General features: G+C 34.8%; 1 protein-coding gene across 1 annotated transcript; it reads left to right on the top strand.

The window, feature by feature from the left end:
• The first annotated feature begins 5,981 nt into the window (after positions 1-5,981).
• Positions 5,982-18,580, top strand: LOC148918742 (putative leucine-rich repeat receptor-like serine/threonine-protein kinase At3g14840). The gene is made up of 24 exons (XM_089049289.1): positions 5,982-6,178; positions 6,532-6,712; positions 10,974-11,045; positions 11,116-11,184; positions 11,283-11,354; positions 11,461-11,532; positions 11,685-11,756; positions 11,859-11,930; positions 12,014-12,085; positions 12,175-12,246; positions 12,331-12,402; positions 12,653-12,724; positions 13,176-13,232; positions 14,065-14,124; positions 14,210-14,245; positions 14,384-14,424; positions 14,670-15,052; positions 15,223-15,421; positions 15,614-15,805; positions 16,062-16,180; positions 16,308-16,518; positions 16,638-16,875; positions 17,067-17,217; positions 17,368-18,580. Exons 1-24 carry the CDS (start codon positions 6,082-6,084, stop codon positions 17,686-17,688), a joined length of 3,003 nt encoding a protein of 1,000 aa, XP_088905415.1. The 5' UTR covers positions 5,982-6,081; the 3' UTR covers positions 17,689-18,580.
• The last annotated feature ends 1,379 nt before the right edge of the window (positions 18,581-19,959 follow it).

Here is a 19,959-nt window from a genome sequence, read left to right as displayed (position 1 = left end):
AAGATGAAACAAACTTCATTTTCTTCAAGGGCTTGTCTTGAGGAGTTACCATTCCAAGCTCCTTACCTCCATTTTTTTGGAGCAGAGTACTTACTTTGGTCTTGAGAAACCATGGTTACTGAGAATAAACAAACACTGCAAGTGAAAATATTTCGGGAAAAAATTAGAACACAAACGACGGTTATTTATAAACTACGACGTATGATAAGATTTTACACGCGTAATAACATAACATCAGACGTAATAAATGTTTAAAGAAGAAACAATATAAATGTTTAAACAACGACGAAACAATATTAAATAAGACGTAATAAGAACTTATTACGGCGATATTTACACGACGTCGTGATATTCATATTAACACGACGTAAATATTAATATAACGTCGTGTTATGGATATTCACACGACGTGAATAATAAGCTACCGTCGTATTTATAAGAAACCAAAAACATTTTTCTTTCTCTGTGAATGTTTGATTGCAGGTTTAATTTCTCTGAAACATGGTTTTTGTTTTTCCTAATTTGATAAAATACAAAGAAAAAAAGCTTTGGCATCTTTTTATAGAAGACGGTATCTTAGTATAACGTCGTGGTATGAACATTCACACAGCGTCAATAATAAGATCATCGTCTATATAAGATACCAAACCCTACTTTCTTTCTTTCTGTATTTTATCAAATTAGGAAAAACGAAAACCATGGTTCAGAGAAATCAAACCTGCAACTAAACAAGCAAATAAAAATTTGACCGTCATTTTAAAAACAACTTAGATCAATTTTAAGACGACGCTAGGACGACTGACGAACCGTCGTGGTCTACATATTTAACCACGTAAATACAAAGCTACCGTCGTCTTATTTAGTTGAATTAGTTGTGTTCAAAGTTGAAACTTTCCCTCTCTTTCTGTGTATTTTATCAAACTTGAAAGAATAAAAATGATTTTCGCCAGAAAAAAGGTAAAAAGATTTTCAAAACAAAAACAGTATGAGCATGCAAAATAGCAACAAAAATAGTGAGAAATGAAAGCTTACCTTTTGCGTGCAATGAAAGCTTTCTCTCGGATTTTGGTGTTTAAGTTCAGAGGCGACGACGAAGACAAGAGGAAGACGATGAGATACTCTGATGCTCGACAGGAAAAAGACGAAAAGTTTTCTCTGGGAGATTGAAATTTTTTCTCGGGTTTGGAAACAGTGCATGTGTAAGTCAGGTAGACGAAAAGTTGTATATGTATACAAACCGTTTCATAGTAATAAGACGGCGGTTTACATATAACGACGACGTATTAATAGACAAACTACGACGTTAATTTGAACTTATGACGTGGTACATAAATACGACAGTAGTGTTGTAGGTACCGCCGTAGTAAACTCCTAAATAAAAGTCGATAACTCAATATCTCGCGTCATGGTAGAAATATTTAACACGACGGTTGTTTTAAATTTACGACGTTTATTTTTATAATATACGTCGTTTTATTGTAATATACCGACGTGGATAACACTAAACTAAAACGACGTATTATTTTTTCACGACGTGGATTCGTTTTTAAACGTCGTTATGTGTAATATAACCGACGTGGATTTTATTTTTTTATTATAAATATAATTTTTTCCCCTTTTTCTTATAGTTTATTTTTCAAAAACAGTGCCTTATACATATAGTTTTTTTTCCCGAGGAAATTAATGTTCTAGAATTTATAAAGTTTCTTTTCTAGGTGACTGATTTAAATCAAATAAAAATATAAAACAACGACTTTTTTGTTATACAGTCGTTTCTTGTCGTCTTAAGTAAGAATAAAACGACGTAATGTATTTGTTACCGACGAGGATTATTTTTGTTAAACGTCGTTATGTGTAATATAACCGACGTGGATTTGGTTTTTTAATTATAAATAGGTTTTTTTCCACGGGTTCTTTCAGTTTTAGTATTCGATTAGGGTTTCAACTTCTTCTTGCCCCTTTCTCTGTCTCACCTCATCTCTTGGGAGGCAATTGTTTGAATGTTGGTTATCTGTGGCTGATTGCAAATCTGATTGCAAATCACCAATTTTCAATAAATTGTCTCTCTGATTGCAAATCTGTGGCTGCCGTCGTGAAGTTTTAGGAGGCAATTGTTTGGATGTGAATGTGTGTGTGCGTTTGTGTAGATACACAAACGCACACGCATCATTCACTTCCAAAAAATTGTCTCTCTGATTGCAAATCTGTGGCTGCCGTCGTGAAGTTTTAGGAGGCAATTGTTTGGATGTGAATGTGTGTGTGCGTTTGTGTAGATACACAAACGCACACGCATCATTCACTTCCAAAAAATTGTCTCTCTGATTGCAAATCTGAGGCTGCCGTCATCAAATTTCAGATGCAATTTTTTGGATGTTAATGTGTATGTGCGTTTGTGTATCTCAAAGACACAAATACACATACATCATTAACCTCTAAAATATTGTCTTTCTGGTAAGATTATGATGAGCAATGAGTTTCATCTTGTAAGATTTCCTAACCCTTGTGATCTCAGAATAATCTGATTATGTCGGCGGTTTTCTATATAAACCGTCGTGGTTATTTCAATTCTTGTCGTTAAGTAGATCTACCGACGTAGGATAACAAAATCCAAGAAATAAATTGTTAAAAAAATTCTTATTCAGACGACGGTTTAAATATAATGTATGACGTATAAAGTGGACAAATACGACGTTAAATTCTATAATACGTCATTATATGAAAACCCCAACTTGGTAAGATTTAAAGATGTCGTCGTAGAAATACGAGAAAGACGTCGTTATATTTACCTTTGCCGTAGTTGTACATTAATTTAATACGGCGGTATTTTGTATTTTACCGCCGTGGATTTATTTGTAATTATACGGCGCCTTATACGAAAACTTGGTCGTGTTAATTTCCGGGTAAAAACGACGGCTTTTTTTGAAACCGTCGTCTTTACTTTCTACGTCGGTCGGTTCATAACTTCCGCCGTTATTTGTTGGCTATGATTTTACCTCTTGAAAATCCTATTTCAATAAGACGTCGGTTTTTAAATTAAGTACGTCGTGTTTTATGAACAGCCATTTGAAACTCCATTTTTTAGTTGTCTAATGTGTTATTACACGGCGGTTTTATAAAACCGTCGTCTTTTAAAAAACAACGACGGTTTTCACTTAGACCGTCGTGTTTTTCTGGTCGTCTTTTTCACTTTTTGTAGTAGTGACAATCATATATTAAAAATTAAAAAGAAAAAAGGTTTATGTTTTTAAGGACTGATAAGCATTCTGTACCTTTTAATTCTATTAGGCACGGATGTATTTAGAATGCTTGTATGCGTATTGTTTGGACAGAATGTGGGACCCATTGGGAGAAAATTTAATGCAATATTGAGACTTGTCTTCCCCACCACAACACATTTCTACAAGTCGAAGTCCTTTCCAATTAGAGATAGGTATGCACTTAATTCAAACAAAAGAAAAATAGGTATGCAATCAATTCCGACAAAGGAAAAAAAAAGCAGTTAATTAATTTCATACACGGCTTTCATTGCTTGAGAAAAGTCTTGAATGGCGATTCCTAGTTCATTCTCTATGAGAAAAATTTCCCTATAACAGGGATGCCACTGTCAGCAAACCACGCAAGTGTTCCAAGCCAATAAAACATCAACAGATGGCAATTAATTTTACTTCCTATTTTAAATAATAAAAAAAGGTTATGCACCGATTTTATCTTCTCTCTTCTGCCATCCCTTTCTCTCATCCATTAATCTTTCTCTTTCTTCACTTTAGAGCATCTTTAAGGAAGATGTCAAATACCAAACATCACATTTAAATTTGATGGCTGATGTGGTAATTTGACATCTTACACAGCTTTGCAATCCACCCGATATGTCAAATTAAATTATTATTTTATTATATTTTAGTGTTGATTTATTTTTAATTAAAAAGAAAAAAAGAAAAGAAAAAATAATAAAATATTCATTTGACATCTTTCTTTTGGAATGTCAAAAATAACATCTCTGAACCTCCAGCCTTCATTCCACATCAGCTTTGACACATCAGTTGGAGTGATGTGAGATGTTATTTCTTGCCGTTAAATATTTATGTGGCACTTTTGACACATCAGTTGGAGATGCTTTTAACAACTTTCTTGAAACTTCTCTCTATTTTTGCCTCAAATCTTTAGGCACCCCTTTTGTCTATTATTATTTTTGGTTATAATTCTCGTATTTTTCTTGGTATTGTGTTGTGTCTGGAATTGTTGGTCTAGTTTTAAATTTAATTCTTGGTATTGTGTTTGTAAATCTAACCCATTTTCTGGTTTGGGCTAGATCTGTGTTACAAATCTTTCATTTGAATGAGTTTTGCTTAGAGACTCATGGTTTTTGTTTGACTGGTTGTAGAAATAAAACGTATGGGACAAGTTCTTGCCGTTGTTGAAGGGTAATTTATTGAAATTTCTCTTGTTCATCAATGAATTCACTCTATGTCAAAATCATAAATTTCTTTGTTTTTTTAGTGGGTATTTGTGTTTTTGAAGTTCGAGGATTCATTTGTGTTTATGTTTGTGGTAGTGCAGATGCGGTTAACAGGCTTAATGCTCTCAGGGGCAGAGGTGAATTTCTACTCCATTTTCAACACTAATTTTCTTTTCTTTTTTTGAAATGGTCATTTTTAAGTCCTAAATCTAGATATTTATTGCTTTTCAAGAAGATGAGCTCTCTCCTTCAGTTCAACACGCAAAGACTCTTCCAGTGTATCTCCATAATCCATGGTCGGAAAAAAATTCTTCTTGGGGAGGAGGTTCTCTCAGCTCGACGGAGTACAAGGTTTACAAGAGTGACGGTTTGCAAATCGAATGGGAAAAAAGAAAACCTATGAATGGTTCAAAGAACCGATGTATAAACATATTGAAACAACTTTGACCCAAGAAAAAACATATTAAAACAACAAAATGGCTTTGGGACAATAAGATATTTTAAATTTTTTAAAATTAAAAAAAACAGGTTATGTTTTTAGGGACTGATAAGCATTCTGTACGCGTATTGTTTGGACAAAATGTGGGACCCATTGGGAGAATATGTCACGGAATGATTAGCAATAGAGGACCCATAAAAGACACTGTTATAAGTCACTATTATAAGGCACTGTTTTTAGTCCCCAAAAATGTAAAAGAGACTGACTGCCCTCAGTCTATGTATGTTGGAGAAAATTGAAAACAATATTGAGTTATTTTCCACATGCACTGTATTCAGACAGATATAAAGAGTTATGAACTTTATTTTTCTAATTAAATTGTCATTGATGACATTTAATTTTTAAACTCAAGATCTTTTCACAATGATCACTAATTAAATAAGAATCAATCTTTAATTTTACGTGCAAAAATATTTCCAAACAAAAATGTAAATAATGGAAAACTGAGAGAGGGGATGATGTGGAACTTTTATATATTGATTATTATGCAAATGGGAGGTACTTTCTTATTTACATTTACTTAAATGTTGAAAATGGAAATAAGGTAATCTGTACAGCACCACTGACTGGACTAATATTGAAAATAAGTTAAATATATAGATTTTATATTTTTTTCTTCTTAAAAAACCACACTAGGCTACAACCCACTGTAGCCCTTAGTGTGGTTCCGCCCATGCCTACATTGGAAAAAATTTAATTCAAACCAAGAAAATGGGTATACAATCAGTTCTTACAAAGAAAAAAAAATGCACTTAATTAATTTCATGTATGGCTTTTATTGCTTGAGAAAAGTCTTGAATGGCGATTCCTAGTTCATTCTCTATACTTGTAATTTAAAGTAATTTTATGCAGACGTAATTTTTTTTTTTAAAAAAGGAGATTAGACTATAAAGTGAGTGGGTGAGAATAATAATTTTTTTTAAAGTATTTGACTTCAGTTTCAGTCCTTGAAGGTCTACTCGATATTTCTGTGTCTATAAAAAGCGGCTGTAAGCACCGATACGCTCCTCACAAATCCATCTTTCATACACACACAATCGTACCGTACCTCTTCATTCAAAAGCTCTCATTTAGGGCACTGTTTTCCTCTTCAATTGTAGAAAGGTGTCCAATAGAAAATTAATTGATGAATATGTTCTTCCCTCGACTTTTTCTTCATTCTCTCTTGGTGGTTTGCTTTGCAAATTTTGCTTTTGGAGCTACTCGATTGCCACCAGATGAAGGTATACGTATGTGTGTGTGTATATATATACTCTTAATGTATCTATGTTAAATTTCTTCCTTAATCTCCTTTCGTCATCTTATAATTATGTAAAATGAACCAAAATCCTAACTAAGTAAGTACTTGCCAACACTCCCCTCAAATTGGGCAAAAGATATTTCGCATGCCCAACTTGACAAGCGAGTGATAGAACACTATACTTGCAGCTTCTAGTAATATGATGCTTGGATTCATGACTTTGTAGTTCTTGTTTACTTAGACCTTAATGGTAGTAATTGTATGAATGTGTAGATATTGAGTACTGAGCATATGGTGTTAAATTATTGTAACGCTTTGTTTTAAATACATATGTAGTAAAAACTTTAGCTGACATAGCGAAGACACTGGGGAAGACGGACTGGGATTTCAGTGGAGATGCAGATCCATGCAACAATCAAAAACCATGGACTGATACCAGTCTGGGCGAAGAATTTGAGTATCAAGTCAACTGTAATTGTTCCTTTGCCAATTCCACCGTCTGCCATATTACCGACATGTAAAATTCTCTCTCTCTCTCTCTCTCTCTCTCTCTCTCTACTAACACCACCTAACACCAAATGATATTATCGAGTTTATGTGGTTTACATGAAATGCATTTATATATATGGTGATGGTGTCACCCCTAAACAAAACTTTTTTGGGGAATATTAGATCATTGGCGATATATATGTATTATGTATATTAATTTTTTTTTTTCCTTTCAGAATTAACCCATTATATATATTTGTATAATACTAGTATACTCACGGTGGCCTAATTTTGATGACTTTAAATGTAACATCCCGCATCGATCAACGGAGAGGGGGTGATGTGCTAAAATGTACATGCTAGCCTCCATCTAACAGGAGGCCTTTTGGAAACTCACTGACTTCGGAGTCATAGGAACTCCGAAATTAAGCGAGTTGGGGCTAGAGCAATCCCAGGATGGGTGACTCACTAGGAAGTTGCTCATGAGTTCCCAAAAATAGAACCGTGAGGGCGGAAAGAAGGGCCCAAAGCGAACAATATCGTGCTACGGCGGAGCTGATCCCGGAATGTGACATTAAATGAGCCTTTCTCATGTTGTTGGTGAAGAAGATAGTCCCATCATTTACTCTTGTCCATATATCTGAAGTGTCAAAATTTAAAGTCCTTCAACTTTCGTGTTATATACATGGAATCCAACTTTTTCTTTTGGTTCTAATAGATTTTCTAACTTTCTAAGGTAGGAGAGCCTCTAATGTTATGCAAGTTTTAAATTAGGAGAAATTCTTATGTCCGCTTGCCAGATCTAGTGGCTTGTTCGTCAATCCTCACAAAAGTAAGGATATCATCTAATTTTAGTTCCACCCAAGGTCTAAAATATTAATGGTTTCGGAAATATCGGTGGTCTGAACACATGGCAATTTCGATGGAAATATCGGGAAATTGTCAATATCGGTAAAAATTGAATGAAGACCATGGAAATTGCAAGAAAAACTTTGAAATTTTTATTGAAACTTTGGAGGATGTTTATTTAGTCAATTATATATTAGTTCTCACAAAAAAATTGGAAGGAAATGCATTGCATGATGGATTTAACTGATTTAAGTTGATTATATAGCGAGCTGACAAACACTAAGAGTGTAGAAAATTTATAGTAATTAATGAAAGAATATTAAACACACCATAATCATTTATTTATGATAAGAGACATGAGTGATTTACTACAATATTTTACACTTTATACACTGCATGGTAAGAGACATGAGTGATTTAGTACCACATTAAGTTTCTATGAGGTTCAAATTTTTCACTGCATTCATCATCTCGATATAATCGATATTTTGGCCAAATGTTGTTAAGCACATGAGAAATTATCGACGTCGATATTTCTCGATATTAATTATGCGATATATGTATGGATATATTCCAAAATATTCTAGGCCTAGAAAAACGATAATATTGATAATATTTCATCGATATTATCGATATTTTAGTCCTCAGTTCCACCTAACTCCACACTAATTCTATCCCTATGAGAGTATACTATTGTACTTAAAAGCTCTTCTTAAATTAAGTGACATGTGTAGTGTTAGGGGATAGGTTATTTACATATGCTTAAGTTAATTTTGATGTTGATACTCTTAGGAGTAATAGACTAATCAGTGATATCACCTCAGAATTCTGTCTGAAACTGAAAGCGAAAGAAGGATTAGAGTATGAACCTTCCTTGATTGATTGACCCATGACCATTAGCTCAACTGTAAGTTTGTAGAGAGAGGGAGGGAGAGAGAGATGCTGATTTGGACATTTGGGGGTCGTTTGGTACACCGGATTATTATGGATTGGACTAAATTCTGGGACTGTCTTGGATTAGCTCGAATTGGCTTAAGCTGGATTAAGATCTGACCTATGTTTGGTCTTTGCGTCGAACTAAGAAGTGGATTGTAAAAATAGTGAAGACCTATGTTTGGTGCTGTATTGGATTAAAACAATTATTTAAATATTTAAAATTCATTATGGATTTTGACCTAAAACTAAGTAAATGCTACAAAGAACCCAACGAAAAATGCATAATTTATTAAATAAAAAATTATAATATATATATATATAGCAAAAGGCAGAGAATTGTGAAATATTCAAAATACCAAAAAATATCATTTGTTAATTCAAACGTTAAGAATTAAAATTATTAATTAAATGAGGATAATATGGTAAATTCACTTTTTTTTATTTAAAAAAATTAAAATTGAAAACAAATAAAAAAATAAGTCCTACTTTTATGGAATATAACTATCCTCTTTTATTAAAAAAAAAACCAATTTTTAAAAGCTAAAACTATCTTTATCTCATGTCTTTCTTCTTTTTTCTACTTTTTCTTTTTTCTTCCTTTTTCCCCTTTTTCTTTTTCTTCTTCCCCTCCAATGGCAACCACAGTGACCCAGTGATGGGAAATAATCCCAGCAAGCAGCAGGATTTTCATAAAAGTAGGATGGCGAGACAATCAATGTTCTTTTCTCCTATAGCCAGCCGGAAGATTCTCTCCACCAAGATGTAATTGCTACTGTTGAAAAGAGCATGAAAAAATATGCTGACAATCTCATGCGCTTTCTTGAAGGAATTAGTTCACGGCTTTCACCATTGGAATTGTATTGCTACAATCTTGATAAGTCAATTGGTGAGATGCGTTCTGATTTAGTTCGTGATCACGGGGAAGCAGATTCAAAGCTCAAGTCTCTTGAGACCTCTTTCTTTTTTCTTTTTTCTCTCTTCCTCCCGATCTCACTCTCTGGTTCTCTCTGTTTTTCTCCAATATTGATACAATGATATCCTTCTCCTTCTCTCTCCTTTTCTATCTCCCCCTCCCAACCTTTCTCTGCCTCCTCATCATTTTCTCTCTCTTATTCCCCTTTGAAGTCACAGATTTTCATCTCCTTTGAAGTCACAAATCCCCATCCGATTTCATTGAGCCATGGTCGATGGTTGATGATTTTTCAGAGGGTTCAATTGGGTTTGACAGTGGTTGTTGAATTTGGGTTGAATTTGGTTTTGGTTCCACTGGATTTGAATTGGTGGTGGTTGACTCGAGTGGGTGGGTTTGAATTGGTGGTGGTTGATTCAAGTGGCTGGGTTTGAATTGGTGGTGGATGGTTTGAGTGACTGGGTTTGATGATTGTCTGTAGTGATTCTGGTGGTTTGGGGATATGGTGGTGACAATTCTAGGTGAAGAAGAAGAAGTTGGTTATCGTCGGACTCACTCGCTCTGTTTAGCAAGCTGCTATTTTGCGAGCCATGTTTCAAGCTCGTTATATTGAACGAGCGAGTGAGGCAAATTTTTCACTGTTGAACTATTTAATCCCATTTAAGTTAGTCGCCCTCTTACCAAACATAGGTTTTCAAGTGTTATTTAATCCAATCAAATATAGTGAGGGATGCCAATCATTTTCTTATTGGCCCCCTAATTGACTTAAAATATCATCATGCCACCTCCAAAATAGTGGGAATTAAAAGGGACTGTCGGCATTTCGACAAAAAACTAAAAAGCCAAAATAGGGACTGTTGGCCCCACTTGGATTTGGTTGTTGCTACGTTCAACTTTTGTGGGATTTTCACGCACAAATTATCAATGTGTAATACTTATGGAGATTCAAATTTGAGACCACTAGTCTACAAATTAAAATATTTTTTAACTGAACTAGATTCTGTTAGTAATAGTATTTTTCAGGAATAATCATCCCAAGGCCGTATTGCATAGAGCAGTACACAAGAATGGATTCGAGCCCTCTTACACAGTGTCACTAATTAATTACCAAGTTGGTCATGGGGTCATGGGTGGAAGTACCCTTGGTGCCTTGAATGGTTTTCTTTCACATTTTAATTCTATTTGATGAAATTCAAGAAAATGCAGAAAGGAATTTCTGGCAGACACACTTGCTGTGCAGTGTGCAGAGCAAAATTGATTTTATTATAAATCTGTTTCTTATATTGAGTGAACACTAAAGTAAGAATTTTACAATCAACTAAGTTTAAGTTTTAACTGCAAAATTGAGTTTTATGGGCTGTGAGTGATCAATTTGCTCACTTACTACAATGTGTTTTTGAGCTGGCTCTTAGTTAGCATTGATGTTCAGTTCTATGGTGAGTTGGTGGTTGGCTTGCTTTTAGTCATTGCCTGAGTTGAAGTCCAGTCATTGCCTGAGTGGAAGCATTTCCTTTTAGTCACAGTATAGCTGCGAGACAGGTCTTTTGTTAAATTGCAATTAAGATTTGAAACCTTGTTTTGTGATGAAGCACAGAGTTATGAAAGCTCAGAATTTGTCAGGAACACTCCCAAAAGAGATGGCTAGGCTCACCTATCTCAAAGCAATGTAAGCACGTTGTTACCTTACACGTATGTCTGTTAATGAGAAAATGACTCATTTTTTCACTCTCTTTCAGTGACCTCACCCGCAACTACCTGAGTGGTACCATCCCTCCAGAATGCGGCTCCCTTCCACTTATTAACATGTACTGTCTTGTTTGTCACTCTGCATACATGTGTGTGTGTTGATGTTCATGTCATGTTCTTATTGATGGCCCTATAATGTTATTGAGTTTTATTGCAGTTGCCTTCTTGGAAACCGTTTGACCGGTCCTATCCCCAAAGAGATTGGAAACATCACAACCCTGAAGAGTTTGTGAGTGCTGATTACGCATTTGTTTCTTCTTTCCCCCACTTGATTTTTTTGAGATCCTTAATGATGATCTTTTTTAACTCAATGGAATTGAATTTGCTTTCTGTAGGGACATCAGTATGAATAATTTCTCTGGAGTGCTCCCTTGGCAGCTTGGGAATTTGCCCCTCATAGAAAGAATGTAAGATTGTCCTATTCCGAATGTTATCGTGATAAAAGAATATTTGGTTTATTATATGGAATCGCTTTGCTGTAGACAGATCTGGATATTTTCATCAAAAATCATCGACTTCTTTATCTTTAATATAATTGTTATGTCTCCTTCATGGTTAGGCTTCTTCCCTCAAATAATTTTACTGGGGAGTTGCCAGATACATTTGGAAATCTTACCACACTAATAGACTTGTAAGCTTCTGTTGTTCTTTTTTCTTAAAGGTTTCCTAAGCACCCAAATACCGCATTATAGGATTAATTGGTACTGTTTTCCTTTTGCCAATCATTATGCAGCCGGGTGGGTGATAGTCACTTTTCTGGGCAGATACCTGATTTTATAAAGAACTGGACAAATCTTGACAAACTGTGAGTTTGTTTTTTTGATTATCTTTGCTGCTACTTGATTCTGAATCTTATCACTGATTCAAATGTTATGACTTGTTAAACAGACTGATTCGGGCTAGTGGTTTGACGGGGCCAATTCCTTCTGGCATTTCTCTTTTGACAAAATTAACTGACTTGTTAGTATGGATTTTGATTTTGTATCTATTTATAAATATAAACAGATTAGCAATATTCTGTATGTTCATTGCTCGATTTTAACATGCAGGAGAATTACTGACTTGAGTGGGCCTGAAGCATCCTTTCCTCGACTTGAGAATATGAAAGGCATGAAGAGACTGTGAGTTGATGCTTCCATGACACACAATGTCTCTCTGTACAAGAAGTCTTTTGCAAACTAAAATTTTTAGTCTTTCTGTTACAGGATAATGAGGAGTTGCAATATTACTGGACAGCTACCTTCATATCTCGGGAACATGAAGAATTTGAACACTTTGTTAGTACAAATATCTTTGTCCCTGTTTTTTTTTTTAAATCGTTCTGTCTTCAGACAAATAAATTATCTTCTTTCTAGATATTATTTTTAAGTAATCAAGTAATCACAAACATGTAGGCGTACACAAAAGCATATCCTGATTCTTGGAGTGATTTTATTATTATTATTATTATTATTATTATTACTAAGTTAAACAATGTTTCCCTCTTGGGGAGCATATCTGAAATGCATTTGTTAATGGTTTGTGCAGAGACCTCAGCTTTAACAAGCTAATCGGGGAAATTCCAATCAACTTTGTTGCTCTAGCAGAAGCGGATTATATGTAAGCAATTTGAATAACAAATCTTGTCTTTCTTACAAGAAAACTCAAGCAGACATTCTTCAATTGCTTTGTCACACCCCAGCCCTACAAGCTGGTCATGTTAATCATGCTTACCATTCTGGGATTCTAGTAATTCATTGCTTTTGTTTATACCCCTTTCTAGTAAGGGAGTTTCACTAAAACACCCAAAATAGAGGCTGAAATTATAAAAAAACATAATACCCAAAACACTTTATAAACACACCCAAAACCCATCATTACACACACTCAAAACCCATTTATAAACACACCCAAAAAATATACAATTGTTGATTTTGGGGTTAATTTTTGGTTTGTTTCTATGTTTAAATAGTGCTTGGGTTTTTTTATAAATACATGTCTATGATTGGGTTTATTTATAAATTTGTATTCTAGTAATTTATGCCCTTTTTCCTGTACCAATTATGTTTAGATTCTTAACTGGAAACTTGCTGACTGGACCCGTGCCTACTTGGACGAAAAAAAATGTGTAAGCTTCTCTTCCAAAGTCTAATCTTTAGTTAGTTAGTAAGGAGATTTATGCTGTCTATTACTGGATAAAGCATAGTGCATTCGTTATGACATGACTTTTCATAATGGAGCTTGACATACAAAACAATTATACTCATGAAATAGGCATTAATGTAAATTCTTTAAAAGTATCCTAAAATGTTTCCAAAGTTTATGACTCCTAAGCTTTTTCAAGGTTTCCCTCATATGTCCAAAACATTTTTTGCATATATTGGTAGACCAGCCTCGCTATATGGGACGAAATTCTAAGCACTTAGAAAACAACATGTTCATAAAATGATTGTGGTGGGAATGAGAATGTCAAGATGGATGTATGGGAAGACAAGGAAGGATAGGATTCGACATATTCAACAATGTTTAGTATGCATAAGTTGGAGAGATTGGCCTAATCAACATAGAAGGTAGTTCCAAGGGAAGAGAGCATCCTGAAATTAAATGATGGCTATGCCCTTGTCTTGGGGTGGACCTTTATCATCTTGGTATACTATATGTTATGAGATGCGGGTAGCTTGACCAATTTCAGTACGGGGAAATTTTAAGGTGAACTTGGCTTAACGTGGACAGTTGTGAGAGCTTAGGCACCTATGACTATGAATAGTGAAAGTAGCTAAGATTTTTCATCTCATGAAGTTTGGTTGATTGTTTTATATTGGATTTCCAGAATTAAATCTCGCTAGAATTGATATAAACTATGATTTCAAAACTTCAGTCCAACCGCCTCTTGCTCATTTTATTTTCTGTTCTCATACTGCATTTGGAAAGGAATTTACGTAACAGCCCTTTTTGTGCAGTGATCTTTCATATAATAACTTCAATATAGGGGACAAAGGTTGTCAATCACAAGGCGGCTTGTAAGAATGTTTTCATTAGCTGAGTTTACTTTGTTTGTGTCTTGTAGAGCAAACTTAAATTTTCAATTTGTGTTAATTTCTACAGGAACTTGTTTGCAAGCTCTTCAAAGGGCAATAGTTCGTAAGTTACAAATTAATCCTCTGAAAGCATGCGTATATAAATTTACCTGGCATTCCAACTGAGTATTCTTATTTTATTTTACAACTTATGATGTTATCTTGCTGACTTCTTCTGGATCCTGCTGCATTCTCCTATCAGAAAAACTGTTTCATGTTTCAGAACTGCAAAATGTCCAAGAAGTAAGTTGGGTTTCCACATATTGCTTCAAGATATATTTATTTATCTTTTATTATTATTTTTTTTTTGGGGTGGAGCTGGAGGCTTGTATGATCCAAAAGGAGAAGTACTATGTGAAAGAAGACCATTATACACTTGCCTCAACCCATCATGAACATAGAAATAATTGCATTGTTTTTTCTTCTGGGGTTGATTCTTTTTTTGTTTTCCTCCTCAATGGCCACTAATCTTTTGCTTTCTGTTGTAGCTTGGTACTCTCTGCATATAAATTGTGGTGGAAAAGAAGTAACTGTTTTTGGGAAAAAAAATACAACATTTAATGGTGACACAGATTCAGTTGGATCTTCATCATTTCGCCAGAGCTCAACAAATTGGGCTTTAAGCAGCACTGGTTACTTTACTGATGATAACCATGAAGACACCCTTATCCAAAATAATGAAACGATTCTCTCTATGGCCAATCCAAAACTGTACATGAATGCACGCCTTTCCCCCATCTCTATAACTTATTTTGGGTTTTGTCTGGGAAATGGAGACTACACTGTAAACCTCCATTTTGCAGAGACACGGTTTACAAATGGCAAAACATATAAAAGCCTGGGAAGGCGTATATTCGATGTTTACATTCAGGTAAAGGTCAACACACATTACGATCATGAAATGTTTACATTTAGTTCCTGGTTAATTCACATGTTTATGAATTTCTAGTAATAACATGTAAAATAGGTTGCAGTCAAGGCTGAAAAAATAAACCATATTACGATCATGAAATGTTAAGTAACTACATTAGCATATTTCAGGGGATACAACGGCTGAAGGATTTCAATATTGCGGATGAAGCTGGTGGTGGGGTTGGTAAGGCAGTCATAAAGAACTTTAATGCTTCTGTAACTAGTGGTACCTTGGAGATCCGTTTCTATTGGGCTGGGAAAGGGACGACTGGTATCCCTGTTACAGGAGTTTATGGTCCTCTTATATCAGCTATTTCTGTAGATCCTAGTAAGTACTATTCTGAGCTTCTTCTAATTACTATTTGTAGACCATTGCGAGTTTCTCATATGTAAATATCATGTTAGGCATTAATATTACAACACAATTAAGAGATCCGGCTTTAGGTAGCTGTTTGAATAATGCACTCTCTTATATATTACGTTCGCATTTACTCTAATAAACCTACTCTTCTTCCGGCAGACTTTGTACCCCCACCAGAACCTGTAACATCACCTGCGACATCACCCGTGACATCACCTGCATCTGGTGGAAGTGGCATATCTGTAGGTGCAGTAGTTGGAATTTTGGCTGGAGGAGTCTTCATTATATTACTGATTTTTGGTATTCTTTGGAGGAGAGGCCACCTAGGACAACAAAATACTTTGGAGGATGGTACGTACTTTTCGTGTATATTTAGGCTCACTCTGTAAGTTGATATTTATTTAGATATTGAACTTTCTAACGCCTTGATGCTGCTAGAGAATATTATACTGTTGAAACCTTTGATGCAAAGTGTGCCTACCTATAGATTCAGTTACTTGTTAAATTCGATGCCTTGAATCAGTCGCATGATATTAAGAAATAAAAATGCTACCATTATGAAATTCGTGTAGACACAATTTCTTATATGAGTTTGCTTCTTACACAGATTTAAAGGGCGTGGACCTGCAAACTGGTAAATTTAGCTTCAGGCAACTCAAAGATGCCACAAACAAATTTGACAAAGCCAATAAGATTGGAGAAGGTGGTTTTGGTTCTGTTTACAAGGTATTCTGCGGAACCCATATTTCTATTTATTTATTGCAGTTGGGCTAACTTGACTAATTGTAAGCATTGTTATTAAAGTTGCTCTGCTTTTTAGTGAAGGGATTTGGACTTTGCTTCTCAAATGCAGGGCCTTCTATCAGATGGCACCGTAATTGCTGTCAAGCAGCTTTCTTCCAAATCAAAGCAAGGGAATCGTGAATTTGTGAATGAGATAGGCATGATTTCTGCTCTGCAACACCATCATCTTGTCAAGCTTCACGGATGCTGTATTGAAGGAAATCAACTATTGCTTGTCTATGAGTACATGGAAAATAATAGCCTTGCTCGTGCTTTGTTTGGTAAATATTATTCTTGTATGCCTAAACTTCATTTGGTTCATGCAGATGGGTATAAAAGATCTTATACATAAAAAATATGTCCCTTATAACTAACTTTTGAGTAATTTGACAAATTGAAGGGCCAGAAGAAAGTCAGTTGAAGTTGGATTGGCCAACAAGGCACAAGATCTGTGTTGGTATAGCTAGAGGTTTGGCTTACCTCCACGAGGAATCAAGATTGAAGGTCGTTCATAGAGACATCAAGGCTACTAATGTGCTGCTTGATGAAAATCTTACCCCAAAGATATCTGACTTTGGATTGGCCAAGCTTGATGAAGAGGATAATACACACATTAGCACCCGTATTGCTGGAACTTAGTGAGTCCCTGTGCTATTTTTTTTCTTCTTATACTTTTATTTTGATTTCTTGCACCCCGATGATGGGTCCATAGAAATAGGAAACAGATGGAAGGTTTATACTGTTAAACAAATTTGAAGGCTTAGTAGTATTTTTCCTATTTCTCTAAGCTAAATATTGGGGAATGATGTGTGGTTTCATGTTTTTGCAGTGGATATATGGCACCCGAATATGCAATGCGGGGTTATCTGACTGACAAAGCAGATGTTTATAGCTTTGGAATTCTTGTATTGGAAATTGCTAGTGGGACGAACAACACCGGTTACCGTTCGAAGGAAGAAAGCTTTTATCTTCTTGATTGGGTAAGATGATTCTATTGCTTCCTTATTTAGCTTTTAAATTTAATCTGGTACTGTTTATCTCTATTATGAATTTGTGGATGCATCAGCACATTATGTTTCTCTGAGAGTATTAACTCTGAATAACTAGTAGCACATTGTATTTAACTTTAGGCACATCTACTGAAAGAGCAAGGGAATTTGATGGACCTAGTGGATCCAAGGTTGGGCTCAGACTTCAACAAAGAAGAGATGATGCTTACAATCAATGTGGCTCTCCTTTGCTGCAATGCCACTTCAACAATTAGGCCTACCATGTCTTCAGTTGTGAGCATGCTTGAAGGCAGGGCTGCTGTTCAGATATTGGTCTCAGATCCAAATGCATCAAATAATGAGATGGATGCAATGAGGAAACATTTTGAATCCACTTTGGGAATGAACACCAGTGAGTGCCAGATACGTACTGCATCAAGTCAAGGTCCCTTGACCGGTTGAGAGAAACTGAGCAAACTGTTCTGACTCTCAAACATTTATGTTCATATATCATCTCTACTCCCTCTCTATAGAGTCTATATATACACACACATATATGATATATATATTTTTTGTTTAGCAAGATAGCTGAAAGAATGAATGATCCCAATTGATTGGGCACTTGCAAAAGCAATGGGAGAATAAATGATAGAGGGAAGAGGAAGTCAGTTTCCACCAAAACTATTAACTTCAGCTTCCAATTCCTTGGACAACTTGACATGAGCTTTTGTCAAGATTCTACCAAACATGAAACATGTGGTCCTTTTATTTATTTATTATTTATTTGGTTGTGGGTGTTGGGGTAAATTTTGTGGTGAAAATTTATGATGGAAAATTACTGCTACTACTACAATATTTGGGTTTAGGCACCATTTTTATTTGTGCTCTTAACTTCAAAACACACAAACAATTGTGCTTTATAATCCAAGACCACGATGCAGCCACTTGTTAGTTGACGGTTTCCTATACAGGAGTTTCCATTGCTATAGGACACAAATTTGTCATTTGAGTCTGACACGATTGAGCATGAAAGAGGCATTTGTGTTGATGTGTAACCCTTCAGTTGAAATCCATGGAGCTAAAAATTAAAGTTTTGAATTTTATTTCATATGCTTTATTTTCTGGTTGTAATGAGAGCCGTTGGATCATAGTCCAAGTGGAGTGGCCTAGGATATAATTGTCAGATTAAGACAGGTGTAATCATCTCATAGGGTGATAGAATCGAAGGTTAGGATTTAATTTCTGTGTAAATCAGTTAAAGAAGTAGCTCACTTCTCTCTCATATACAAATACATATGAACAGTAAGATGATATGAATAGATATTCAGCTTTCTTACAGAGCAACGTTCTCTTATTCATTTTGATTTCTGTGCTTTCTTCCTTCCTGCCAAACATCCAAAACATTGAAACCTATGAATTCTAACAATTTGTGCTTGTATTCTGATAAGCTATAACTCAGCAACTTTATCAGTTGATTAGACATATATGTGCAGGCACAACTATAGAATCGTGCTCAATACTGAATATTTTATTATTAATTTTTTATTTTTATTTTTATTTTTTTTCGATTTTTAAATATTTTATTTATATTAAAATTAAATTTTAAAAAAAATTGTGGGACTCATAGTGCCATGTAAGCAACTAATGGAGATATTTGACAGAAACCTAACGGTGGAATTACATTGTAACAAATTTAAAAGATCGGAGTATGTGATTGTTAAAATTAAAACGATAGAAATTAACATGTCTTAAGGGTATAACTACAAGGTACTAAACTATAAATAATCCTATATAAAACTTTTGATAAGTTCTTTGACGAAGAAACAAAGAAAGGACAAGTCATCCAATATTGATAGAACATAATTGGAATATTAATTTAATGTCGCTGTAAAGAAGCTAACCCTTTAATTCCTGGGACCTGAAGCTAACCCTATCCAACAATTTTTTGGACTGAAGCTTATTTTTCTTCAACCTGGGACCTGAAGCTAACCCTTTAATTCCTATCCCTGTCATTATTTTGAAAGTAATTTTGGTTTTATGGATGAATTTAAAATGGGAAACATTAATTGTTTGGTCGATTTCACATGGCTGGCTCTTTACACAAGTGGCTCTTTTTTCTTTATTTTTTCTTTCTTTATACAGCTTCAATGCATGGACTGGTTGATTGGGAAGTTGGAGTCCATCCAAAAGATGTAAATAATGGACACCTGAGAAAGGGGTTGCTGTGGAACTTTTACGTATAGATTATTATATTTGGGCGATTATGTGTTTTAGTCAAAACAGCTTTTCGATGTGCGTGTTTGCATGCAGATTTTAGAATTAAAATAATTAATTACCGGGCTGAAAGCCGATGTTGCACGGACACAAATATGGCCACACAGATACGCAATACAAAGACAAGGGAAATAATAAATTTCAAAAAATTAAGACACGGAGGCATGGGATTTTTTAAAAAAAATTTGTATATAATTTTTTATTTAAACTATTGATGTTCATACTCCAATTTCACAATATTACATAGTGAAATCCAAGCTTTCCAAACCTTTCAAATGTAGTTTATTAATTTTATATGAATTATAATTGAATTAACACATTAGTTGATCTAGAGTATGAGTTGACTATGTTATGAGAGTGTCTTGACCATAGACACAGCGTTGATTGTTGGACACAAATGTCTAACACTCTAACACTTGAGCTTAGTAGAGTATCCATGCAAGTTGAAGTTTTCCTTTA

The sequence above is a fragment of the Prunus mume genome, linkage group LG3 (genome assembly GCF_029339155.1).
Source record: "Prunus mume cultivar Tortuosa linkage group LG3, ASM2933915v1, whole genome shotgun sequence".
NCBI lineage: Eukaryota > Viridiplantae > Streptophyta > Magnoliopsida > Rosales > Rosaceae > Prunus > Prunus mume.
This window is presented reverse-complemented; position numbering and strand designations above follow the sequence as displayed.

Bases quoted from the DNA above. Each gene is read 5' to 3' on its own strand.
- LOC148918742 (XM_089049289.1), top strand. From the start codon at position 6,082: ATGAATATGTTCTTCCCTCGACTTTTTCTTCATTCTCTCTTGGTGGTT. The intron at 12,725-13,175 runs GTAAGCAATTTG...AATTATGTTTAG, and splicing joins CTAGCAGAAGCGGATTATAT to ATTCTTAACTGGAAACTTGC. The intron at 15,053-15,222 runs GTAAAGGTCAAC...AGCATATTTCAG, and splicing joins TATTCGATGTTTACATTCAG to GGGATACAACGGCTGAAGGA.